The sequence below is a fragment of the Pseudorca crassidens genome, chromosome 4 (assembly GCF_039906515.1).
Source record: "Pseudorca crassidens isolate mPseCra1 chromosome 4, mPseCra1.hap1, whole genome shotgun sequence".
NCBI classification, from domain to species: domain Eukaryota; kingdom Metazoa; phylum Chordata; class Mammalia; order Artiodactyla; family Delphinidae; genus Pseudorca; species Pseudorca crassidens.
Genome location: NC_090299.1, coordinates 16449630 through 16468883, shown reverse-complemented (window position 1 = coordinate 16468883; position 19254 = coordinate 16449630). Strand labels below are relative to the sequence as shown.

The window sequence follows — 19254 nt, the reverse complement described above, 5'->3', positions numbered from 1 at the left end:
TTTTGTTGTTGTTACTGAAGAAACTTTATTCACAGAACAAGTGTGAAAATGTCTTTTTATTGGTACTAAAAGGGAATTTTAAGGCTGTAATACCAGCTCTTTATTCCTTAAAGGAAAGCAGTTACTATAATGATGTACTTGGAGCCACAGGGCTAGTTAGCACCTCCCTCTTCATTGGGGAACCATGCAATCTATTACGTTCCCCCAGGAGGGCAGTTTTCAATGAGAAATTGCTACATTTGTAAAGAGCATATTGACCATGATGAAAAGATTTTATCCACATCTACACGATGATGACAAAATTGGAGATGACTAAAAGGTTTGGGCAGCCCAGTTCTCAGGAGCAAAACCTAGAAACAAATGTCATGATACCCATAAAAATGCCTTGATGTGTCACAGGACACCAATCTAAGCCTTTAATTCACATTCCAGTGCAGATGTCCTCAAAGGTGTTTTGGATCAGTGGTTTTTAATTTTGTTTGTTTGTTTGTTTAGCAGAACAGCCCTTTTCTCAAAATTTTACATGGAACCCAAATATGTAAACAAAAAATATATATTGCTGGGCCAGTCTAGGTTGAAAATCATAGGATGGCAGTTCTACCCAGCAGTGGCCCCTGAGCTTCTCAAAGAATTTTCCAGGCACCATGAGATCTCATGGGCCCCCCCACCCCCGCCCATAAACTCTGATACTAAATTGGAGAAGATCAGGAAAAATGAAGGAGGGGTATGGCAATAGAAGAGACTGCAATTATCCCCCGAAGACTGATCACACTCTAAAGGGACTTTACAATTACTGGATCCTACCAAGTTCTGAACCACATTAGACTTAATAGTGTTAATTTTTTTCCTTCAACCTTGTAAGTGAGGCTCTTGAGGATCCCCAAGACAATTGTCCTCAAGACAATTGTTCTTATAAATGCTTTCATAGTATTTATTTTTCTGCTATACAAATGGACAAAGCTGGATTAGTCTTGTCCTGTGGTACTCAAGTAAATTTAGGTAGAACCTTTGATTTTCTGCATTAGGAGAAGCCCTCAGTCCTTCTATGTTTCTGGATTTGGGGTTAGGCCTCTTCCTATGAATTACTGGCCATGTTCTGAAATACCACATTCTGAATATCAACTTTACAATCTCACCAATTAAAATATCCAAAGTTTTGCAGAATTTCACTGCAGTCTGGGAAACAAAGAAGGGGCATCATTACAGCCTTGTAGAGCACAGAGTAACTTGGTTATGCAACCACCATGGTCTTAAACTGGACCACAGCCATCCCCAATGGCCATTGCCCAATAGAGAGAGCCCTGACTTCATCATATTCTTGGTCCTGGTGACCCTGACTTGATGACTTTGCTTATTGATCAAATGGAGTTTTAATCTGTCCTACTAAACAGAAGGCTTTTGTCTCAGGGGAATATGCATCCCTTAGGATACAAAAACAATTACTGTTAGTTGTGTTTTAAATATTATTGGTGAGTTTCTACTTATAGCAATATATAATAATGCATTCAGATTATACATAAATATGCTGTAATATGCCATGTATAAACAATGATTCTTATAAATGAAAAGAGCATCTAATAGACTTGTTTAAATTATCTCAAACTTTATCTTTAATACAAGTATTACGATCTTCATAGTTTGCAGTAATAGTATTTATATTATACTCCCAAAATCTTTTTGTGAATATGACTGAAATATTATTGGAAATAGACTTTTGAAAATTAAGAATCTAATTTTTTTTTATTTGTTGGAATAGTTGGATAGTAGGATAAACATTTTTCTTAAGATTGTAATCCCAGGAAGCTGTCCCAGACCTAACGTATGATATCCTAAGAGACATTAATAACATTTTTATTCTTTCATCTATAAAACAAAGGGGCTGGAGATTTTTAAAAGTACCCTCCCACTTCTTACATGCAATAATTTCACAATTTTAACTTTGGATATATCAAAGAAATATGTACCCCTAATTTGAGGATGCATTATAATTATATAATATTATAATATACTACATCAAAAATGTATTTCAACTTTAAAATCATGTCCATATAGAAACGAGTCCTGGGTAGTGTTGGCTGAAAAGGACAACAGGGTCACTAGAATCCAAACTGAACATCTCTTTCTTTTGCTTTATAGGCAGCTTCCTTAACTGTGGACTCTTGTTCTGAGAACCAAGAACCAGGGTACTGCACTGTTAGTAATGTGGCAGTTTCAGATGACTGGTAAGTAAAATTTTTAGTTTGATCTTTATTATTCCTTGACATTCAAAATGAAATTATACCTTAACAATCATTTTATTATGCTCAGTATTATAAAGAAGTTTAAGATATTTTGTCTTCTCCAAAGGGATTTTCATACTATAAAATAAAAAGTTAATAAGTAGTCTACATGTGTAAAAAAGGGTGTAAAAATGAAGTGGTACAGATGAGGATAAAGTTAGAGGAAGGGAAGATGAACATAGCCTATCCTCTTTGAGAAGCTTCATGAAATAGTTGCACGTGACCTGGGTCCTGCAAGAAGGCTAGGATAAGTATCCCACCTCTTTTAAATGTATTTTCTGAAAGTTGTATGTGACAATGATTGGCAGATATTTTTCAATAGCACCTGAAGGTGAAATACAACATTACCTCACCTAAAACATAGTGATTTTGTTAGAAATAGTAACAAACAGAGAAAAAGAAATAGTGACACATCATTCATTTGCTTTAATCGACTTATTGGCATTCCTTATAATCTCTGTAGTGAAGGAAAAACATAATCTGACATTAATATTAGAGTTGTCACTTCTACTGCATTTTATTTTCTTTCCGATAGTATGCTCCTTCTCTAAGACTCAACGTTGTTATATACATCTCATGTGACTAACTGAACCTATTATTTCCATTAGTTTTGTTATTTTTCATACCCTGAAAATCTAACAATCCTGTAGGTATCTATTTAGAGGACATGCATCCATAGGTAATGTTACCCATTCAAATATACCATGCTTTACTACATGCCAGAAAAAATTATAGTCACCTCTTCTTTTATTCATTTGTTTGTTTGTTTATTATTTTTTTGGCTGCATTAGGCCTTAGTTGAGGCACGCGAGATCTTTCGTTGTGGCGAGCAGACTCTTGGCTGTGGCGCACAGGCTTCTCTCTAGTTGTGGCAAACAGGCTCCAGAGCACGTGAGCTCTGTAGTTTGTAGCACACGGGCTCTGTAGTTGAGGCACGCGTGGGCTCAGTAGTTGTGGCATGGGGCTTACTTGCCCAGCGGCATGTGGGATCTTAGTTCCCCGACCAGGGATTGAACCCATGTCCCCTGTACTGGAAGGTGGATTCTTTACCACTGGACCACCAGTGAAGTCCCTAGTCACCTCTTCTTAAGCTAAACATTCTACTGAAATCTGTTGCATTGGTACTAATAAACGTACCTTTCCTTTCTTATGCAGGACTCTTGACATTCAGCCAAATCGAGTCACAGTTGGAGGTATCAGATCGCTAGAACCAATCCTTCAGAGGAGAGGACACGTGGAAAGCCACGATTTTGTTGGGTGTATAATGGAGTTTGCAGTCAATGGAAGACCTCTGGAACCAAGCCAAGCTCTGGCAGCACAAGGCATCCTAGATCAGTATGGCAACCTTATTTCTTACCATTTTAAAGAAAGACACCAAAAGTGTATGATGATTGAACATCAAAATATGAAATTCTTGTGCCCAAAGCCCTAAAAATACCAAATGTATTATGCTGTTTTGAATTTCAATTTTTTACTTATAGCTGTGAAATTTTGGAAAAAACAAATGGATGTGTGCATATATGTATGCATATACCTTTTACCTTACATAGTTGTGAAGAATATATGAGTTAAGTAAGTAAATCACATAGAAAGGAACCTGGCACATAGTGATATATAAGTGTTAGCAATAATATGTACAAAAACTATTTGAAATTAAATAGTTTTACATATAAATGTACGTATTCCTCTTGGCCTGGCCCTAGGCTCAAATAAACGGACAAGGCAGATCCCTGCTCTTGAAGAGTTCATAGTCTCTTTAAATTCCTGATTGTTAGCCTCTAGTGAAGCTGTAATTATTGCCTGGCAATATATTATATTCTCCTAGTTTAGTCACTTTTCACTTCCTCAGTAACTATTTCATGTCTGTTCTTTCCATCAACCTCAAACATCATCTCCTGCATCCTTTTTCCAGCTAATGAATTTGCTTCCTAACTTGCTCAGAAAATTGGGGCAATCGAAACAAAACTCCCCAAAGCTCATTCCTCCACATCTTCCCATGCAGCCTATAGTCTACCCTGTATACTATTATTTAATGAACTGTTCTTATTCCCACAAAGACCAACCCCTTTTTATGTGATAGACTCCATCCCCCCAAACCTTCTTAAAACAGTACTCCAGCTTTCTAAAGCGTTTCCTTTCTCATTTCAATTCAGGCTTCTATTTCTCCCCACCCCCCTTTTTTCTTAAACTTGGTTAATCCCATTTTCACACTGTTCTGTCTCTGTCAAGTGATCAATAACCACTGTGTTGCTAAAATCAATGGTCAAGTCTCATCTTATTTGAACTTCAGCAACATTGAGAACAACGTTATTAGTTTGTCCACCAGCACACGGTATGCCCCCGGTTTTCTACTCTGATTCTTCTTCCCATCTCCTTAACCTCTTCTCGTTTGTATCTATATTCATTTTTTAAGTCATTTTTAATAGTCCTTGCTTTTAAGTACTGTCGCTAAAGCTGATGACTTTGAAATGTTTATCTTAAACTTGACGTCTCCTCTGAACTTTAGACCCTCGTATCCAACAGCATACGGAATATCCTGTGTGTATTTCTAACAAGTATTTCAAACTTAAGTTTAAACCTGAACTTCTGGCCTTCCTTCCTGACTTCTCCCAAACCCACTCCTTCCAGGTTTTCCCATCTCAGGTAATAACAACTCAGTCTACCCACCTGGTCAGCCACAATTTGTAGACCACCTTTGACTCCTCCCTTTCTGACAAACCACATTCAATCCACCAGCAAACAGAAGTCATGTCAATCTGCTATATTTAAAACAGATAACCAATAAGGACCTATTGTAGCATGGGGAACTCTGCTCAGTACTCTGTAATAACCTAAACGGGAAATGAGTTTGAAAAAGAATAGATACATGTATATGTATAACTGAATCACTTTGCTGTACACCTGAAACTAACACAACATTGTTAATCAACTATACTCCAATATAAAACAAAATTTTTTTAAAAAGAAAAAATAAATAAAATAAAAACAGAGGTCAGTTCTTACCCTGACTTATAAGGCTGACCTTCCTCTTGTCAACCAAATGGACCAGGAACTGTAAAGAGGCATAAAGGCATTTTATTTGGGGTCTTAGAATGGCAACTCGGGGATCACAGATTCCAGGGGAAACCAAACTAATGTCCCACCAGAAGAAAATGGGCAGGGGTTTTTTATAGGGAAATGAGGGAAATTAATGCAGAATTTGGACTGGAGGGTAAAATTATTCTATACATGTGATTGGGTTATGGAGCACATCTCGTTTGTTACTGGGGAAAGGTAAGTTTTCTTTAGTCCAGAAAAAGTCCAGTTCTCAACATTATTCTTTCCTTTTTGCAACTTAACAACTATTCAGCAGTTTTAATTTAGAGTGTTCAGCAGACATCCAGCATGGGTGGCAAACGTGGAGGTCCTTAGGTCACTTCCCAGCCATTTCTTTTTATTTATTTATTTATTTATTTATTTATTTATGGCTGCATTGGGTCTTCATTGCTGCACACAGGCTTTCTCTAGTTGAGGCAAGTGGGGGCTACTTTTCATTGTGGTACGTGGGCTTCTCATTGTGGTGGCTTCTCTCGTTGTGGAGCTTGGGCTCTAGGCACGTGGGCTTCAGTAGTTGTGGCACGTGGACTCAGTAGTTGTGGCTTGTGGGCTCTAGAGCACAGGCTCAGTAGTTGTGGTGCATGGGCTTAGTTGCTCTGCGGCATGTGGGATCTTCCCGGACCAGAGCTCGAACCCATGTCCCCTGCATTGGCAGGCAGGTTCTTAACCACTGTGCCACCAGGAAAGCCCAAGTCCCAGCCATTTTTGAGATAGCTCTTTCCATACCCTTGACTTCCTTACCATTATCTACCTGCTCTTCTTGTTCACGTTGTTCTGACGATATTGGCCACTTGATGTTCCTCAAACATGCAAAGGACACTTTCACTTCAGGACCTCCTCACTCGACTCTTTCCTCTCCCTGGAATGATCTTCTATCAGATATACTTTTCTCTCTCTCCCTTTGTTTAGGACTTTATGAAAACAGATCCTTCCTTCACTCCCTAACCTAGAGATCCAGCAATCCCCTCAAAACTCCCAATCCCCTTTCTCTGCCTTAATTTTCCCATAAAACTTCCTTCTTTCTAACATACTACACAATTATATATTTTTTTGTTTTTTGTCTGTGTCCCCCACAAGGAAAAAGAAATATTCCATGAACACATGGATTTTTTTCATCACTTTATCTCCATGCTTAGAACCGTGCTTGGCAGGTAGTAGCCATTCAATAAACATTAGGTGCGTGAGTTGTCTGATGGAGGAGATGGGTATTTAGATAAAAATGTGGCCCCGAGAGCACGTGAACCAAAGTGTTTATTTGACCAAGAGGCTTTGCTCAATTAAGAATTAATTAAAAAAAGGAATGATCACCTCTTTTCTTTATTGTGTAAGTTGTTATTTTGTTTAATCTTCTCCATTATGAATGAGACAGGGCATGTGTTACAGGACACCTTGTTAGATTAGATGCTCCAAATATAGTTGTAACCTGAGTTTCAAAGATATGAGTTCATGAAAACTAAGCAGGTTAATAAAAGTTTATATCTAATTTTAACAAATTTCCTCCCACCTGATTTTGTGCTTTATGCATCTTTATTCTGTTTATTTTAGATGCCCTAGACTAGAAGGTGCTTGTACTCACAGTCCCTGCCAACATGGTGGCACGTGTACGGATTACTGGTCGTGGCAGCAGTGTCATTGCAGAGAAGGACTGACTGGGAAATATTGTGAAAAATGTATGCAAGCTGTTTCATCTTCCACCAGAAATTATAATAACTATTAAAAGTATAAATATATGCACCCAAATATGTAATTGAAGTAAAAGAATTATGTTTTGATTCTAAATATTGAAAATATTAAATGGGATATAATTGGTAAAACACAGTGACATTTTTTAATTCATGTTTTAACCTGAGAAAGAGTGAAATCCTTTTAGAATTATTTACTAAATATGTCCTTCATTTCCATTTTATAAATATATCACTTAGTTATTTTTGTTTTACCTATAGGAATGCTAGACAATTTACAAAGCCAGGGGCTATATTCAGGCTTTGGCTTAATATTATCTGCACTTAGGGGATATTTCTCTGGTGAATATGTTGTATTTGGTTGAAAAGTATAATACTAAATCACTAAACACTGAGTTCAAAACATGCAATGGCAATAAAATCTGTTATAGTTCAAGGTGATACTTAAATTTTAAATTGCAATTATTGGAATTGGCTTCGAATATTACTTTTTAAATTCTTTTATTAAGTATTTGTTTCTAAAGCCTAATTTTATTAAGACATTAATGATGTTCAAGCCATCATTAGAACATGGCATTCTCTAATTTCAAGTTGTGTATCCCACTAACTAACCCTAATGGAGTCTCTTTTATAAAAATTGCTTTATTTTCAGATAAGTGGTTACTGCTTAAATCATTGCACTTATCTGATCACTTTTTAAGTAGTCATTTGATTCTATTATAATATGAGAATGAATAGAAATTTATGATTAAATTACGTATATACTACAATCGAAAAAATCTTAGTAGCAGAGTATAATTGTGTTTATTTAGGATAAAATCAAAACATGGGGAAAGTACATTGTCACATGATATTTTTTAAAGTAATAAGTATTTAGTAGGTAGGAACCCAACTATATTTGGAAAATAAAATGTCACTCACTTGAGCAATGCCTGCAGTTTTTTCTTTTTAGTTGAGATATAATTCACATACTACAAAGTTTACCTTCTTAAAATGTACCATTCATTGCTGAAGCCCTTTTGAGCTCATTTTCTTTATGTCCTTTCTTTAGCTCTATTAGCTATAACACACTTTTATACTTCAGAAGTGTGAACATTTTATCAGATTATGAAAAATTATAATTACATATGATGTTTATACATGATGACAAATTAAATTCGATGTGATTATTGCTACTAATAAAGTTACTTACAAATGTGAATGTTTGTACAATTCTTTGTTCAAATTTTCCATGTTAGAGGCTTTAAAGATTACAAATCATTATAACTGTGAAAACATATGGATTTATTAATTTTAGAAACACAGTGAAACTTATAATCAAATTCTTCAACTGTATATTTTTAACATGTGGCTATCTCTCGAGGTATTCATAATGTATGTAGCATGTATCAAATATTTTAATGAATATTTTCCAAATGAATAATTATCATAAAATGTTTTATATTTCATGGTTCTGAAATGGATTTAAGCATTTGAAATTAACTTACACAATAATTCACAAGTGGGAATTATTTTTTCAGAGGAGGATTAAGGGACACTAATTCCAAAAACTTAATATTTTCATTGTTCTTTTTTTATAATATTTTTGTCACCAAAGAAACTCTTTAAGAAATGCCTATTGGATGCATTCATGTTTCCCTTTATTCATTGGCTTTCAGCTATTACTCCTGACACGGCCTTATCATTAGAAGGCAAAGGGCGCTTGGACTACCACATGAGTCAGAATGAGAAGCGGGAGTATTTGTTGAGACAGAGCATCCGAGGTGCCATGTTGGAACCTTTTGGTGTGAACAGTCTGGAAGTAAAATTCAGGACAAGAAGCGAGAATGGCATTTTAATCCATATCCAAGAAAGCAGCAATTACACTACTGTGAAGGTAAGATAAAAGCTAATGGTGACTTCATTTGATTAGACCGCCTGCTGTGTCATGGTTTAAATCACTTCTCCCATAATTTCTATCCTTTTCTTCACAACCCATTAGAGTTCCGACTGAGGCTGGGCACTATTCCAATATCATCTATCTTAACTATTCCTCAGGCATTGGCCAGAGTAACAAAGAACTGAATGGTTTGGTTTCTAAACACTTTTGTTTAGAGTAGAGAGCACTGCTGTGTAGGCCAGCAAAGAAAGAATTTGTTGCAATCTATTTTGCCAGATAAAAATTTATATTGTTTTTACCCTACTTTTAAACAAAGTGAAACAAAAAGATAGTATGTCTTTGAAATGGAAAATTATGTTTTTCCAAGAATTATTCCAAACATTGTTATGTATATATTAATTGGAATGATTAGAATAAAAAATTTTTGAAATTTTCTGGCTTTATTCTGGAACGTATATTCAATTCACTATTCAGGTAAATCCTGTGAAATTAAATACCTTTGGAATTTATGGTAAGTAAAATTTCAGTTAACTCCTCCAAATAATTTATAAATAAATATTTCTGAAACATTATATTTCATGATTGATTTATCATTAGGCTTTTACACATTTTTTTCCTCAGCTATAAATGAGATGCTAAACTAGTGAATCATTTCATTACATATGCATTTCCTGTCAGCTCTTAGCTTTCTTAATTTCTAAAATGATTATTCTGCTTTCCTTCCCACAAATAAGACTTCATCTTTCAGACCATCATTTTTTTTAGTTTAGTTATATCAACTGCTTTTTTATTAATATCATTCAGTCTATTATAAATCTGCTGGTAATTTTTCTATGAATTTTAGTTCATTCTTAAGAAAGCAAATCCAGATTTCCTGAATTATTTTCACTTTTAACTCAATATTTTGAAAATTACTGAAAGCTTAGTTCATAAAGAAAAGAGCAATATGCATAGAAAATTACTAGGTTTAATTCACATAAAATGCTAAAAATGAAAACAGACATGCACCTTTAAACTTCAGCTTATTTATTCTCAAAATTTCTCTCTGTCCTAGCCAACTCGGTTGTTATGTGGCCTGTACATAGCTTTAAATAGTATAAAAAACAATCTTTTTAAAATTCTCATAATCCCCCTAGTCCAGCCATTCTCAGCTGGGGGTGACTTCACCACCCCTCCACAGGGGATATTTGGCAAAGCCTGGGAACATTTTTATTGTCTTGGTTGTTGGGAGTGAGGAGGGTACTGCTGCCAACATCTAGTGGGTAGAAGTCAAATATGCTGCTAAACACCCTTCAGTGCTCACCACAACACCCCACAAGAAAGAACCATCCAGTCTGAAATGTCAATGCTGAGGTTGAGAAACGCTGCCCTAATACAGTTGAAGAATATCTTCAGGTTATAATTTTACCTCCGTTGTTGAAACAAAGAGCCCAGATCCAGAATTAATAGAGTAACTGCTGCAAAACGAAACACCTAAGTCACTGTATAACGTTATTATTCAGTGTTTATGGTTTTCATTGAAAAGTGTATTGGAAGTAAAGAAAGTAAGGAAAGAAGTAGACCACCATATTCTACCAGAAACCTTTTTTATATCCATTGAGAGGCTTTGACATTGAGTCTGTGCGTTATCTGTTAGGCTGCTTCCAAGTCCTCGTGCCATTTAAATGACATATGAAATATTTCTGTATGCTATCTCTTTAAGCCAAGAGATACAAAAACAATGTTCTTGAAGAAATTGGAGACAGAATATTTTTCTTCCTCAAGGAAGAAGCTGAATGTCGACATCCGTTTTTGTCACCATAAAATCTTGCATTTCCAACAGGACAGCAGCATGCAGCTTCTCCAGATTTCGTTGCATTGGTAGCAAGCACTTAGAAAGAGATTTCTTTTTTCCCTGAAGGGAAAATGAGTAAAAATAATGACTAATGCAGACCAAAATGCACATTTCTTTTGTATGAAAATTTTGAAAGGCGGTTTTTCAGAGATTCAGGGGTTTGGCAGGTGGAGTAAATAGATTAAAAAGAAACAGTGATTAAGAAGAACTGAACAGACAGGAAGAGAGTGACTTTTTTAAGTAAGCAAGTTACTTGGATGACAGGAATCCGATCTGCTTATCCAGGCGAGGAAGCAAGTTAGAATGGACTGTTACTTATCAGTTGGCTTATCAGTGACCAAGGCCCCTGGTTTTCCTCTGTCTTTCTTTTGGCTCAGTTTCTGACAGTTGCTTTTTCTCTCTCTCTCTCTTTTTTCCCCTTCTTTTATTTATTTCTTTTTTTTTTTTTAATTCAGATAAAAAAAGAAACTAAGGAGAGAAAATTTCAGAGAGGAAAACAAAAGAAAAGCATTCTTATGTATAACGACTTTTGAACTGTATTTAAATTGTTTCACAAATCTCTCTTCTTTCACGGCACATTGGGTATCTCCATATTTGGAAATGTAATAATGCCAGATGATGGGCTTTGTTTCTACTCCAAATCAATTCTGGTTTTTGGTGTATTGTTTGTTTGTTTTTCTTTTGAAGTGAGGCCAGGTATGATGTACAGGGTTAGGATGATTCCGAGCTCTACAGAGTCAAAAATAAATAAGTGAGCAAATCAATCTATGAATAAATAAAACCAAGCAAAAAATGAGCATGACGTTTCAAAAGTTAGGGTGGGTAGAAGAGTTAGGTAGAGTATTATTGGGGAGAAGGAGAACATGAAGAATGTTGTAATGGAAACATATATTCTTATTCATCCTACTCCATGGCATGTTCCAAGGACCCTGTCATCAGAAATTGGTCGAATGAAAGGATGACATGGTGTGATCAATTAGGAGAGAAACACAGAGCTTGCGGAAGGCTCTTCTCAAGGCTTCTTTCCAAAAAGGACTCTGCCTATAACCAAAGAGGAGTTGCTGTTTTCACTGTCTGTTTCATGAGACATTGCCCATTCGATGAAATGTTATTGTCATTTAACCACAGTTTTCTTTTTTTTTTTCCCCTGGGTTCAGTACTGGAATATATTACTATCTGGAGAAACTGCTTTAATAAAATATTACATTATGAATAACTTATGTAAATGTGTTAGGCATATTTTCCATAAAGTAAAAATGAACTCATTTTTAATTCTACCAGATGTGTTTGTTGCATGTAGAAAAAGCATTTGATCTGAGTGACAAAATAAACGGATCCATCCTTTCATTCCCGTCATTTGATACGCAGTGCCACTTTATCCCCCGGCCGAGGCACTGGCTCTGTCTGGCAGTAGTGATGGGATTATGCTCTTTTCATCCTGCCTTATAAATTATTTCATTTTCTAAGTGTCTACTTAGAAAACTGGAAACTTGGGAGCTGGAAACTGGAGTAAGAGCATCCTGTTACCCAATGTTCTACTGGGCGAAGTAAAAGAAACCAAATATCCCTTAGATAAATTTTAAAAGACAGCCAAAATAAAGACTTGTCCAGATGCCTCATTATTAAGAACTCTCCCTTTATTCATCATAGTGGTCATCTTAATAAATAATAAGCATGATTTTTTAAGATAAAATTCCAGTGTGTAGTAGATGACAGGTAAAACAATTTCTTCATGTCTTCACTTTTCCAACTATGCTTCATTTATAGTTAATCATTGATTTCTCATTTTGGATATAGTTTTAAAATTTTTTGATAGCTATGGGCCATTTACGAAACAATTTTTTTAAACTTGCAGTTGCCATTTTAATATAAGTACTCATTAAAAGGTGTGATTTACCTATTTTAAAATTAGTATTCACCCTATTATTTATCTCAGTTGCGTTCTGGAAAATAAATCTATACATCTGGAAAAATTAGTTATAAATATAAGAATATCTTGAAAACTGCTGAACCTATTATATGTGAAGGTATATGTTAACTACAATTGTAAAGGCATACTCTAACACAACCAGACTCCTCAACTGTTCTCTCTGCTTTAAACTGATCAATGTTTTAAGGTTTCACAACACTTTTATTTTTATTCAAGCATACCATAGTTTAATTGTACACTACTTTTAATATATTTTACAGATTAAGAATGGCAAAGTACATTTTACGTCAGATGCAGGAATTGCTGGGAAAGTGGAGAGAAATATTCCTGAAGTCTACGTTGCTGACAGCCACTGGCATACTTTTCTAATTGGAAAAAATGGAACAGCCACAGTATTGTCCATCGACAGAATTTATAACAGAGATATCATTCACCCTACTCAGGATTTTGGTGGCCTCGATGTGCTCACTATATCTCTTGGAGGAATTCCCCCCAATCAAGCTCATCGAGATACTCAAACAGGTAAATGCTTGTGTTGAGTAGAGGCACAAAAGAAAGGTAAAATTGTTCCTCTAAAAGTAGTTGGATATCTGTTAATGTCCATTATGAATATTCTAAGACTATCATAACTACCTTTAGAAAGTTGGTAATAAATTATTGGTCATCACTTTCTTTAGGCATTTTCTACCAAGTTCGTAACTCAGCCCAGGGTGTTTTGATCCTTTCTTTGTGTACCAAATATTTATTTATACGTTCATTCATTTACTCATCCGTTTGTTCATTCACACAACATACAGCCCTGTAGGTACTTGGCATGAACTACAATGGTGGACTCTTTTCACAGAATACATGGTCCTGTAAGGAAGACAAACATCAATCAAATCGTTACACAAGTAACTATATTATTTTAACCTACGATAAATGATGTGAGGAAGAATATAGAATTCTAAGAGGTTGCCAAAAACGTGGAGGAGGGGAAACTTCTCTGGAAATTGGCATTTGTACTTAAATCTGAACTATGAAGATGAGGATGGGAAAGTATGAAAGTTAATTTATATTGATGGGAACTAAAGGGAAAGAAGCAGATTAAGTCAGGATCACAGAACCCAGAATATTGGGGACTGATGTCACAGATGAAAGATGAAGTTGGAGAATGAAAGTTCTACTAGACTATGTGGCAATTTTTATCTCATTCTTGGAACAATGGGAAGTTACTGAAAAATTAATCACAGAAGTATCAAAATCAGATATACAGTGACATTAAAGATTTTTCCGGCTACACCATGGAAAATACATTGGAGAAGGACAAGAGGGGACTTGCATAAATTAGCTGGGAAGATATTGCAGTGATCTACGCAAGGTATTGTGTGAGCTTGGACTGGTTTGGTGGCACAGGAGTTTAAAAGTAGTGGATAAGGAAGAATATTTTAGGAATGAAAATGAGCCAAAGTGTTGATGCTTTTGGTAAAATTCAGGAAGGTTTCTGACATTCCAACTAATGGGTAGTGCCACTAAGAGAGGAAACTGCAGAAGGGTGCCAAAAAAAAAATATATATATATATATATATCTATGGGGAACATCAAGATTTTGTTTGGAGCTTTCTGAGTTTGGAGCACCTTTGAGAAAGACCTTTGGGTAGGTGGGTTAGAAATCAGGAGTAGACCAGTTGGAAATACTTATTTAGGAGTTATGAGTGTTGAGCAGGTAACTGAAGTACTGGGCATGGATATGATAAGGAAATATGAGGGTGTAGAGTAAAAACAAAGCCCAGGGCCTTACCTTGAGTAATTCTAAGAGCCAATGGCTGTCTAGAGGAGAATGAGACAGAAAGGGGACTAAGCCATAAAAAGAAAACCAGGAGAGGAGGAACAAAAGCAGATGTCCCAGGAACTCATGGAAAAAGAGTGTATCAGGAATGGAAATGACACTAGGGTGGAATGATGCACCAGAGAGGAAAATTTAAAAATGTATTGCAGAGCAAAGGAGTCAAAGCATAAAAGTTAAAGCCTAGGTAATAATTAGTTCATATGTATTTAGCTTGTTTTAGAATACGGATGCTAATTCATTTGGATGTTGTAAGAAAATAAGCCAATGTAAATTATGCCCTTTTGTTAGTGTCAAGATATATTCTTGGGCTTTGTGACTGGAGCATTAGCAATATTAGCACACAAATATTAGTGTAACAAAGTCTTTCTCAACTTTTTTTAAAATCATCTCCCTCTAAGGAACTGTGTTAGATCTTCTTTTCCAACCCCTGCCATCACTACCGCATAAAATGTTAATTGAATGAGTATACTCCATTTTTTTATTGAAGTGTAATTAACTTACAATGTTCTATTAGTTTCAGGTATACAGCAAAGTGATTCAGTTATATATATATATATGTGTATATATATATACACATATACACACAGATATGCACATACAGATTCTTTTCCCTTATAGGTTATTACAAAATATTGAGTCCCTGTGCTATACAGTAGGTCCTTGTTGGTTATGTATTTTACGCATAATAGTGTTTATATGTTAATCCCAACCTCCTGATTTATCCACATCTCCGCCCCCCATGTCCCTGCCACAAGTATACTCTATATCTGCCCTTTGGAGGCCCACAAGTCATGGTAATAGCTAAGATTTTTCTTTTACTCCTTAAGAAGCTATGTTCAACTCCCCCCTTGGGAGCAGTATCACCTCCACTGAGAGTGCAAGATCTAATGCTTGAAGCTATTGGCCTATTTTGGTTCTTTTTAAGTAGTTTTAAAATAAAATTTATTTTTATGTATGTAATTCTTGGTACATAGACTCTAAAAATAAAACCAACAGATAATTAAAGGAGGGATAAAACGAAGACGCAGCCTGTTAGCGCCCTTCATGAATGTTCAGAAAGAGCAGGATGCCAGCAATCTGCTCCACGTTCTGTTATGGAAATCTTACTCATCTTGCTAACTTCTGTTGTAATATGCACGGATTTATTGCCTTCGGACGGGGTGATGGCGCTGGGACTGTGGTGTCTAAACTCTCGTGATGTGATTGTGAAGCTTCTCTTCGGCAGATCTGTGCAGCCTGTTAGGCCTTTGGTTTTCCCTAAAACGCCTTACTGCTCCTTCTTGCCCCGGCAGGGTTTGATGGCTGCATCGCTTCTGTGCTGTACGGCGGAGAAAGTCTTCCTTTCAGCGGGAAGCACAGCTTGGCCTCCATTTCGAAGACGGATCCCTCAGTGAAGATGGGCTGTCGTGGCCCAAACATTTGTGCCAGTAACCCCTGCTGGGGAGATCTGCTGTGCATCAATCAGTGGCATGCGTACAAGTGCGTCCCCCCTGGGGACTGCGCCTCCCACCCGTGCCAGAACGGGGGCAGCTGTGAGCCAGGCCTGCACTCCGGCTTCACCTGTAGCTGCCCGGAGTCACACACAGGCAGGACCTGTGAGACGGTGGTGGCCTGTCTTGGTGTCTTCTGTCCTCCGGGGAGGGTGTGCAAGGCTGGAAGTCCTGGAGGGCACGTCTGTGTTGTGAGTCAGGGCCCCGAGGAGATCTCCCTGCCCCTGTGGGCCGTGCCTGCCATCGTGGGCAGCTGTGCCACCGTCCTGGCCCTCCTGGTCCTGAGCCTGATTCTGTGTAACCAGTGCCGGGGGAAGAAGGCCAAAAATCCCAAAGAGGAGAAGAAACCGAAGGAGAAGAAGAAAAAGGGAAGTGAGAACGTTGCTTTTGATGATCCAGACAACATCCCCCCCTACGGGGAGGACATGACCGTGAGGAAACAGCCCGAAGGGAACCCGAAGCCTGATATCATTGAAAGGGAGAACCCCTACCTCATCTACGATGAGACCGATCTTCCCCACAACTCAGAAACCATCCCCAGTGCCCCTTTGGCTTCACCGGAGCAAGAGATAGAGCATTACGACATCGACAACGCCAGCAGCATCGCCCCTTCAGACGCAGACATCATCCAACACTACAAGCAGTTCCGCAGCCACACCCCGAAATTCTCCATCCAGCGGCACAGTCCGCTAGGCTTCGCCAGGCAGTCCCCCATGCCCTTAGGAGCTAGCAGCTTGACTTACCAGCCTTCCTACAGTCAAGGTTTAAGATCCAGCTCCCTGAGCCACTCGGCTTGCCCAACTCCCAACCCTCTGTCTCGACACAGCCCAGCTCCTTTCTCCAAGTCCTCCACTTTCTACAGGAACAGCCCGGCCAGGGAATTGCATCTTCCGATAAGGGATGGAAATACTTTGGAAATGCACGGCGATGTGTGCCAACCCGGCATCTTCAACTACGCCGCGAGGCTGGGAAGGAGAAGCAAGAGTCCTCAGGCCATGGCCTCTCATGGTTCTAGACCGGGGAGTCGCCTGAAGCAGCCAATTGGGCAGATTCCTCTGGAATCTTCTCCACCAGTAGGACTCTCCATTGAGGAGGTGGAGAGGCTAAACACCCCTCGCCCTAGAAACCCAAGTATCTGCAGTGCAGATCACGGGAGGTCTTCTTCAGAAGAGGACTGCAGAAGGCCACTGTCCAGAACGAGGAACCCAGCGGATGGCATTCCGGCTCCAGAATCTTCCTCTGATAGTGACTCTCATGAGTCTTTCACTTGCTCAGAAATGGAATATGACAGGGAAAAACCAATGGTATATACTTCCAGGATGCCCAAATTATCTCAAGTCAATGAATCTGATGCAGATGATGAAGATAATTATGGAGCCAGACTGAAGCCTAGAAGATACCACGGCCGCAGGGCTGAGGGGGGACCTGTGGGCACACAGGCAGCAGCGCCTGGGGTTGCTGACAACACACTGCCCTTGAAGCTTGGGCAGCAAGCAGGGAATTTCAACTGGGACAACCTTTTGAACTGGGGCCCTGGCTTTGGCCATTATGTAGATGTGTTTAAAGATTTGGCATCTCTCCCAGAAAAAGCAGCAGCAAACGAAGAAGGCAAAGGTGGGACCACTAAACCAGCCCCCAAAGATGGGGAAGCGGAACAGTATGTGTGACCTTTGTGTGCTGGCGTTATAAAAATATAAAAAACAAGAAACACTCAGACCATTGTAAGGTTGCCGAATAGGGTGGGTCACATTTGCAAAACAGGCCAGTATGAACTGGTGTTAGAGGAAAACTTAAAAATAATAACCACAATGCTGCTGAAACAGACTCAGAACAACTCTTTAATTTAAATATGTTTGGTTGAATTTCTTTTCCTGCATGCATTGTATTTTGTAACTAGTCATGTGGCATGCAGCGTTTGGAAAGGTTTTTCTTATTTACCAATGTTTGATTTGTGACTTTTAAAATTAATACCGTTGCCATTGCCGAAATGAACTTGTGCTTTTACGGTGGGGTATGTGTATTGTTTCCATTGTATTATTATTGTCATGTTTTGCATTGCAAGATCCTTGAGGTTTAACCCATCTTTGTAAAGTGTAGAAAGAGCCCTCCTATCCTTGAATGAACGACTAAGTATTAACACTTTTCAGAATTATGGATTCCGTATTCGATGTTGCTCAGAAATGTCTGAATATTTGAATATGTTTGTCATGACAGTGGGTACTAAAATTAAGTCATTTTGTTCAGCACTTTAGAACTTTCTTACAAAGTTTTGCTAAAAATTCCGAATCTTTTTTGTAAACAATTTTGGTCTTCTGACTTTCATCAGGCTTCCACTTGGAACAAAATGTTGTCCCCAGAACTCTGCCGCTCTCCTGCTGTGGAAAGATGTCCTAACAACACGTCTCAGAGACACTTTTAAAAGTTATTTATTGAAAAATGTTCTATGCTTTTAAAATTTTAAAGAATCAACCTAAAGAAAGCCTATGATTGGACTTAGTTTTCAGCCATTTAACATTTACCCCAAGTACCCAGTTTTTATAATTTATATAAAGTCAAATTTCAACACTTCTTACTTTCTGTCATTTTGTAGACCCTTTTTTTAATACTGTGTAAAAACTTTTTTTTACACCGAAGCTGTGTTTTTGATACTGATATTTTCCTATGCTGAATGGTTTTCTTACTTTCAGGGAAGGTAAGAAAATACCTTTTTTACATTTGTTACTTATGTAACGTTCATATTTTTCACAGTTTGATATTTGTAACATACTGTATGCTTTCTACTTTTAAATGCCAACGATAGAATTAAAATATTTATTTAAAATACTTTGCATTCATAGTGTACTATTAATTTTTCCTTTTTCCCATACTCTTTCCATGCCCAATTGAGAAAAGTCTTTACTTGTCAATAGGGTATGACAAGTTGAATGATAAATGGGCAACATCATTTTCTTTAAAAAAACATGAGTATGGATAATTGCCAGAACAGATATTTTAAGGTCGCGTTAGTGCATTCCTACCTGTCAGAGTTCTTGGACTTCCCTAGAGCATAATGAGTCTAGACTAGGTTGGACCTTAGGAGACTAACTTTGTTATGAGCCTGGTTTAAGCATTCTGGCAAAAAATGCTTGGAAGTTCCCCCTAGATATGTTCACTAAAGGCCAGCTTTGGACCAGGCTTATAATAATAGGAGTAGCAATGAATTAAAGCTAATTATGGGAAAATGTCTGGGTCTCATT

The 19254-nt window shown here is 37.5% G+C and overlaps 1 protein-coding gene across 1 annotated transcript in view; it reads left to right on the top strand.

The window, feature by feature from the left end:
* Window positions 1-18841, top strand: part of FAT4 (FAT atypical cadherin 4) — a 173355-nt gene extending 154514 nt beyond the window's left edge. Inside the window, exons 12-17 of the mRNA XM_067735120.1 lie at window positions 2137-2222; window positions 3435-3614; window positions 6921-7045; window positions 8716-8933; window positions 12961-13222; window positions 15821-18841. Of these exons, the coding sequence (XP_067591221.1) occupies window positions 2137-2222; window positions 3435-3614; window positions 6921-7045; window positions 8716-8933; window positions 12961-13222; window positions 15821-17685 (2736 nt within the window). The 3' untranslated portion in view covers window positions 17686-18841. The remainder of the gene's footprint in view (window positions 1-2136; window positions 2223-3434; window positions 3615-6920; window positions 7046-8715; window positions 8934-12960; window positions 13223-15820) is intronic.
* The last annotated feature ends 413 nt before the right edge of the window (window positions 18842-19254 follow it).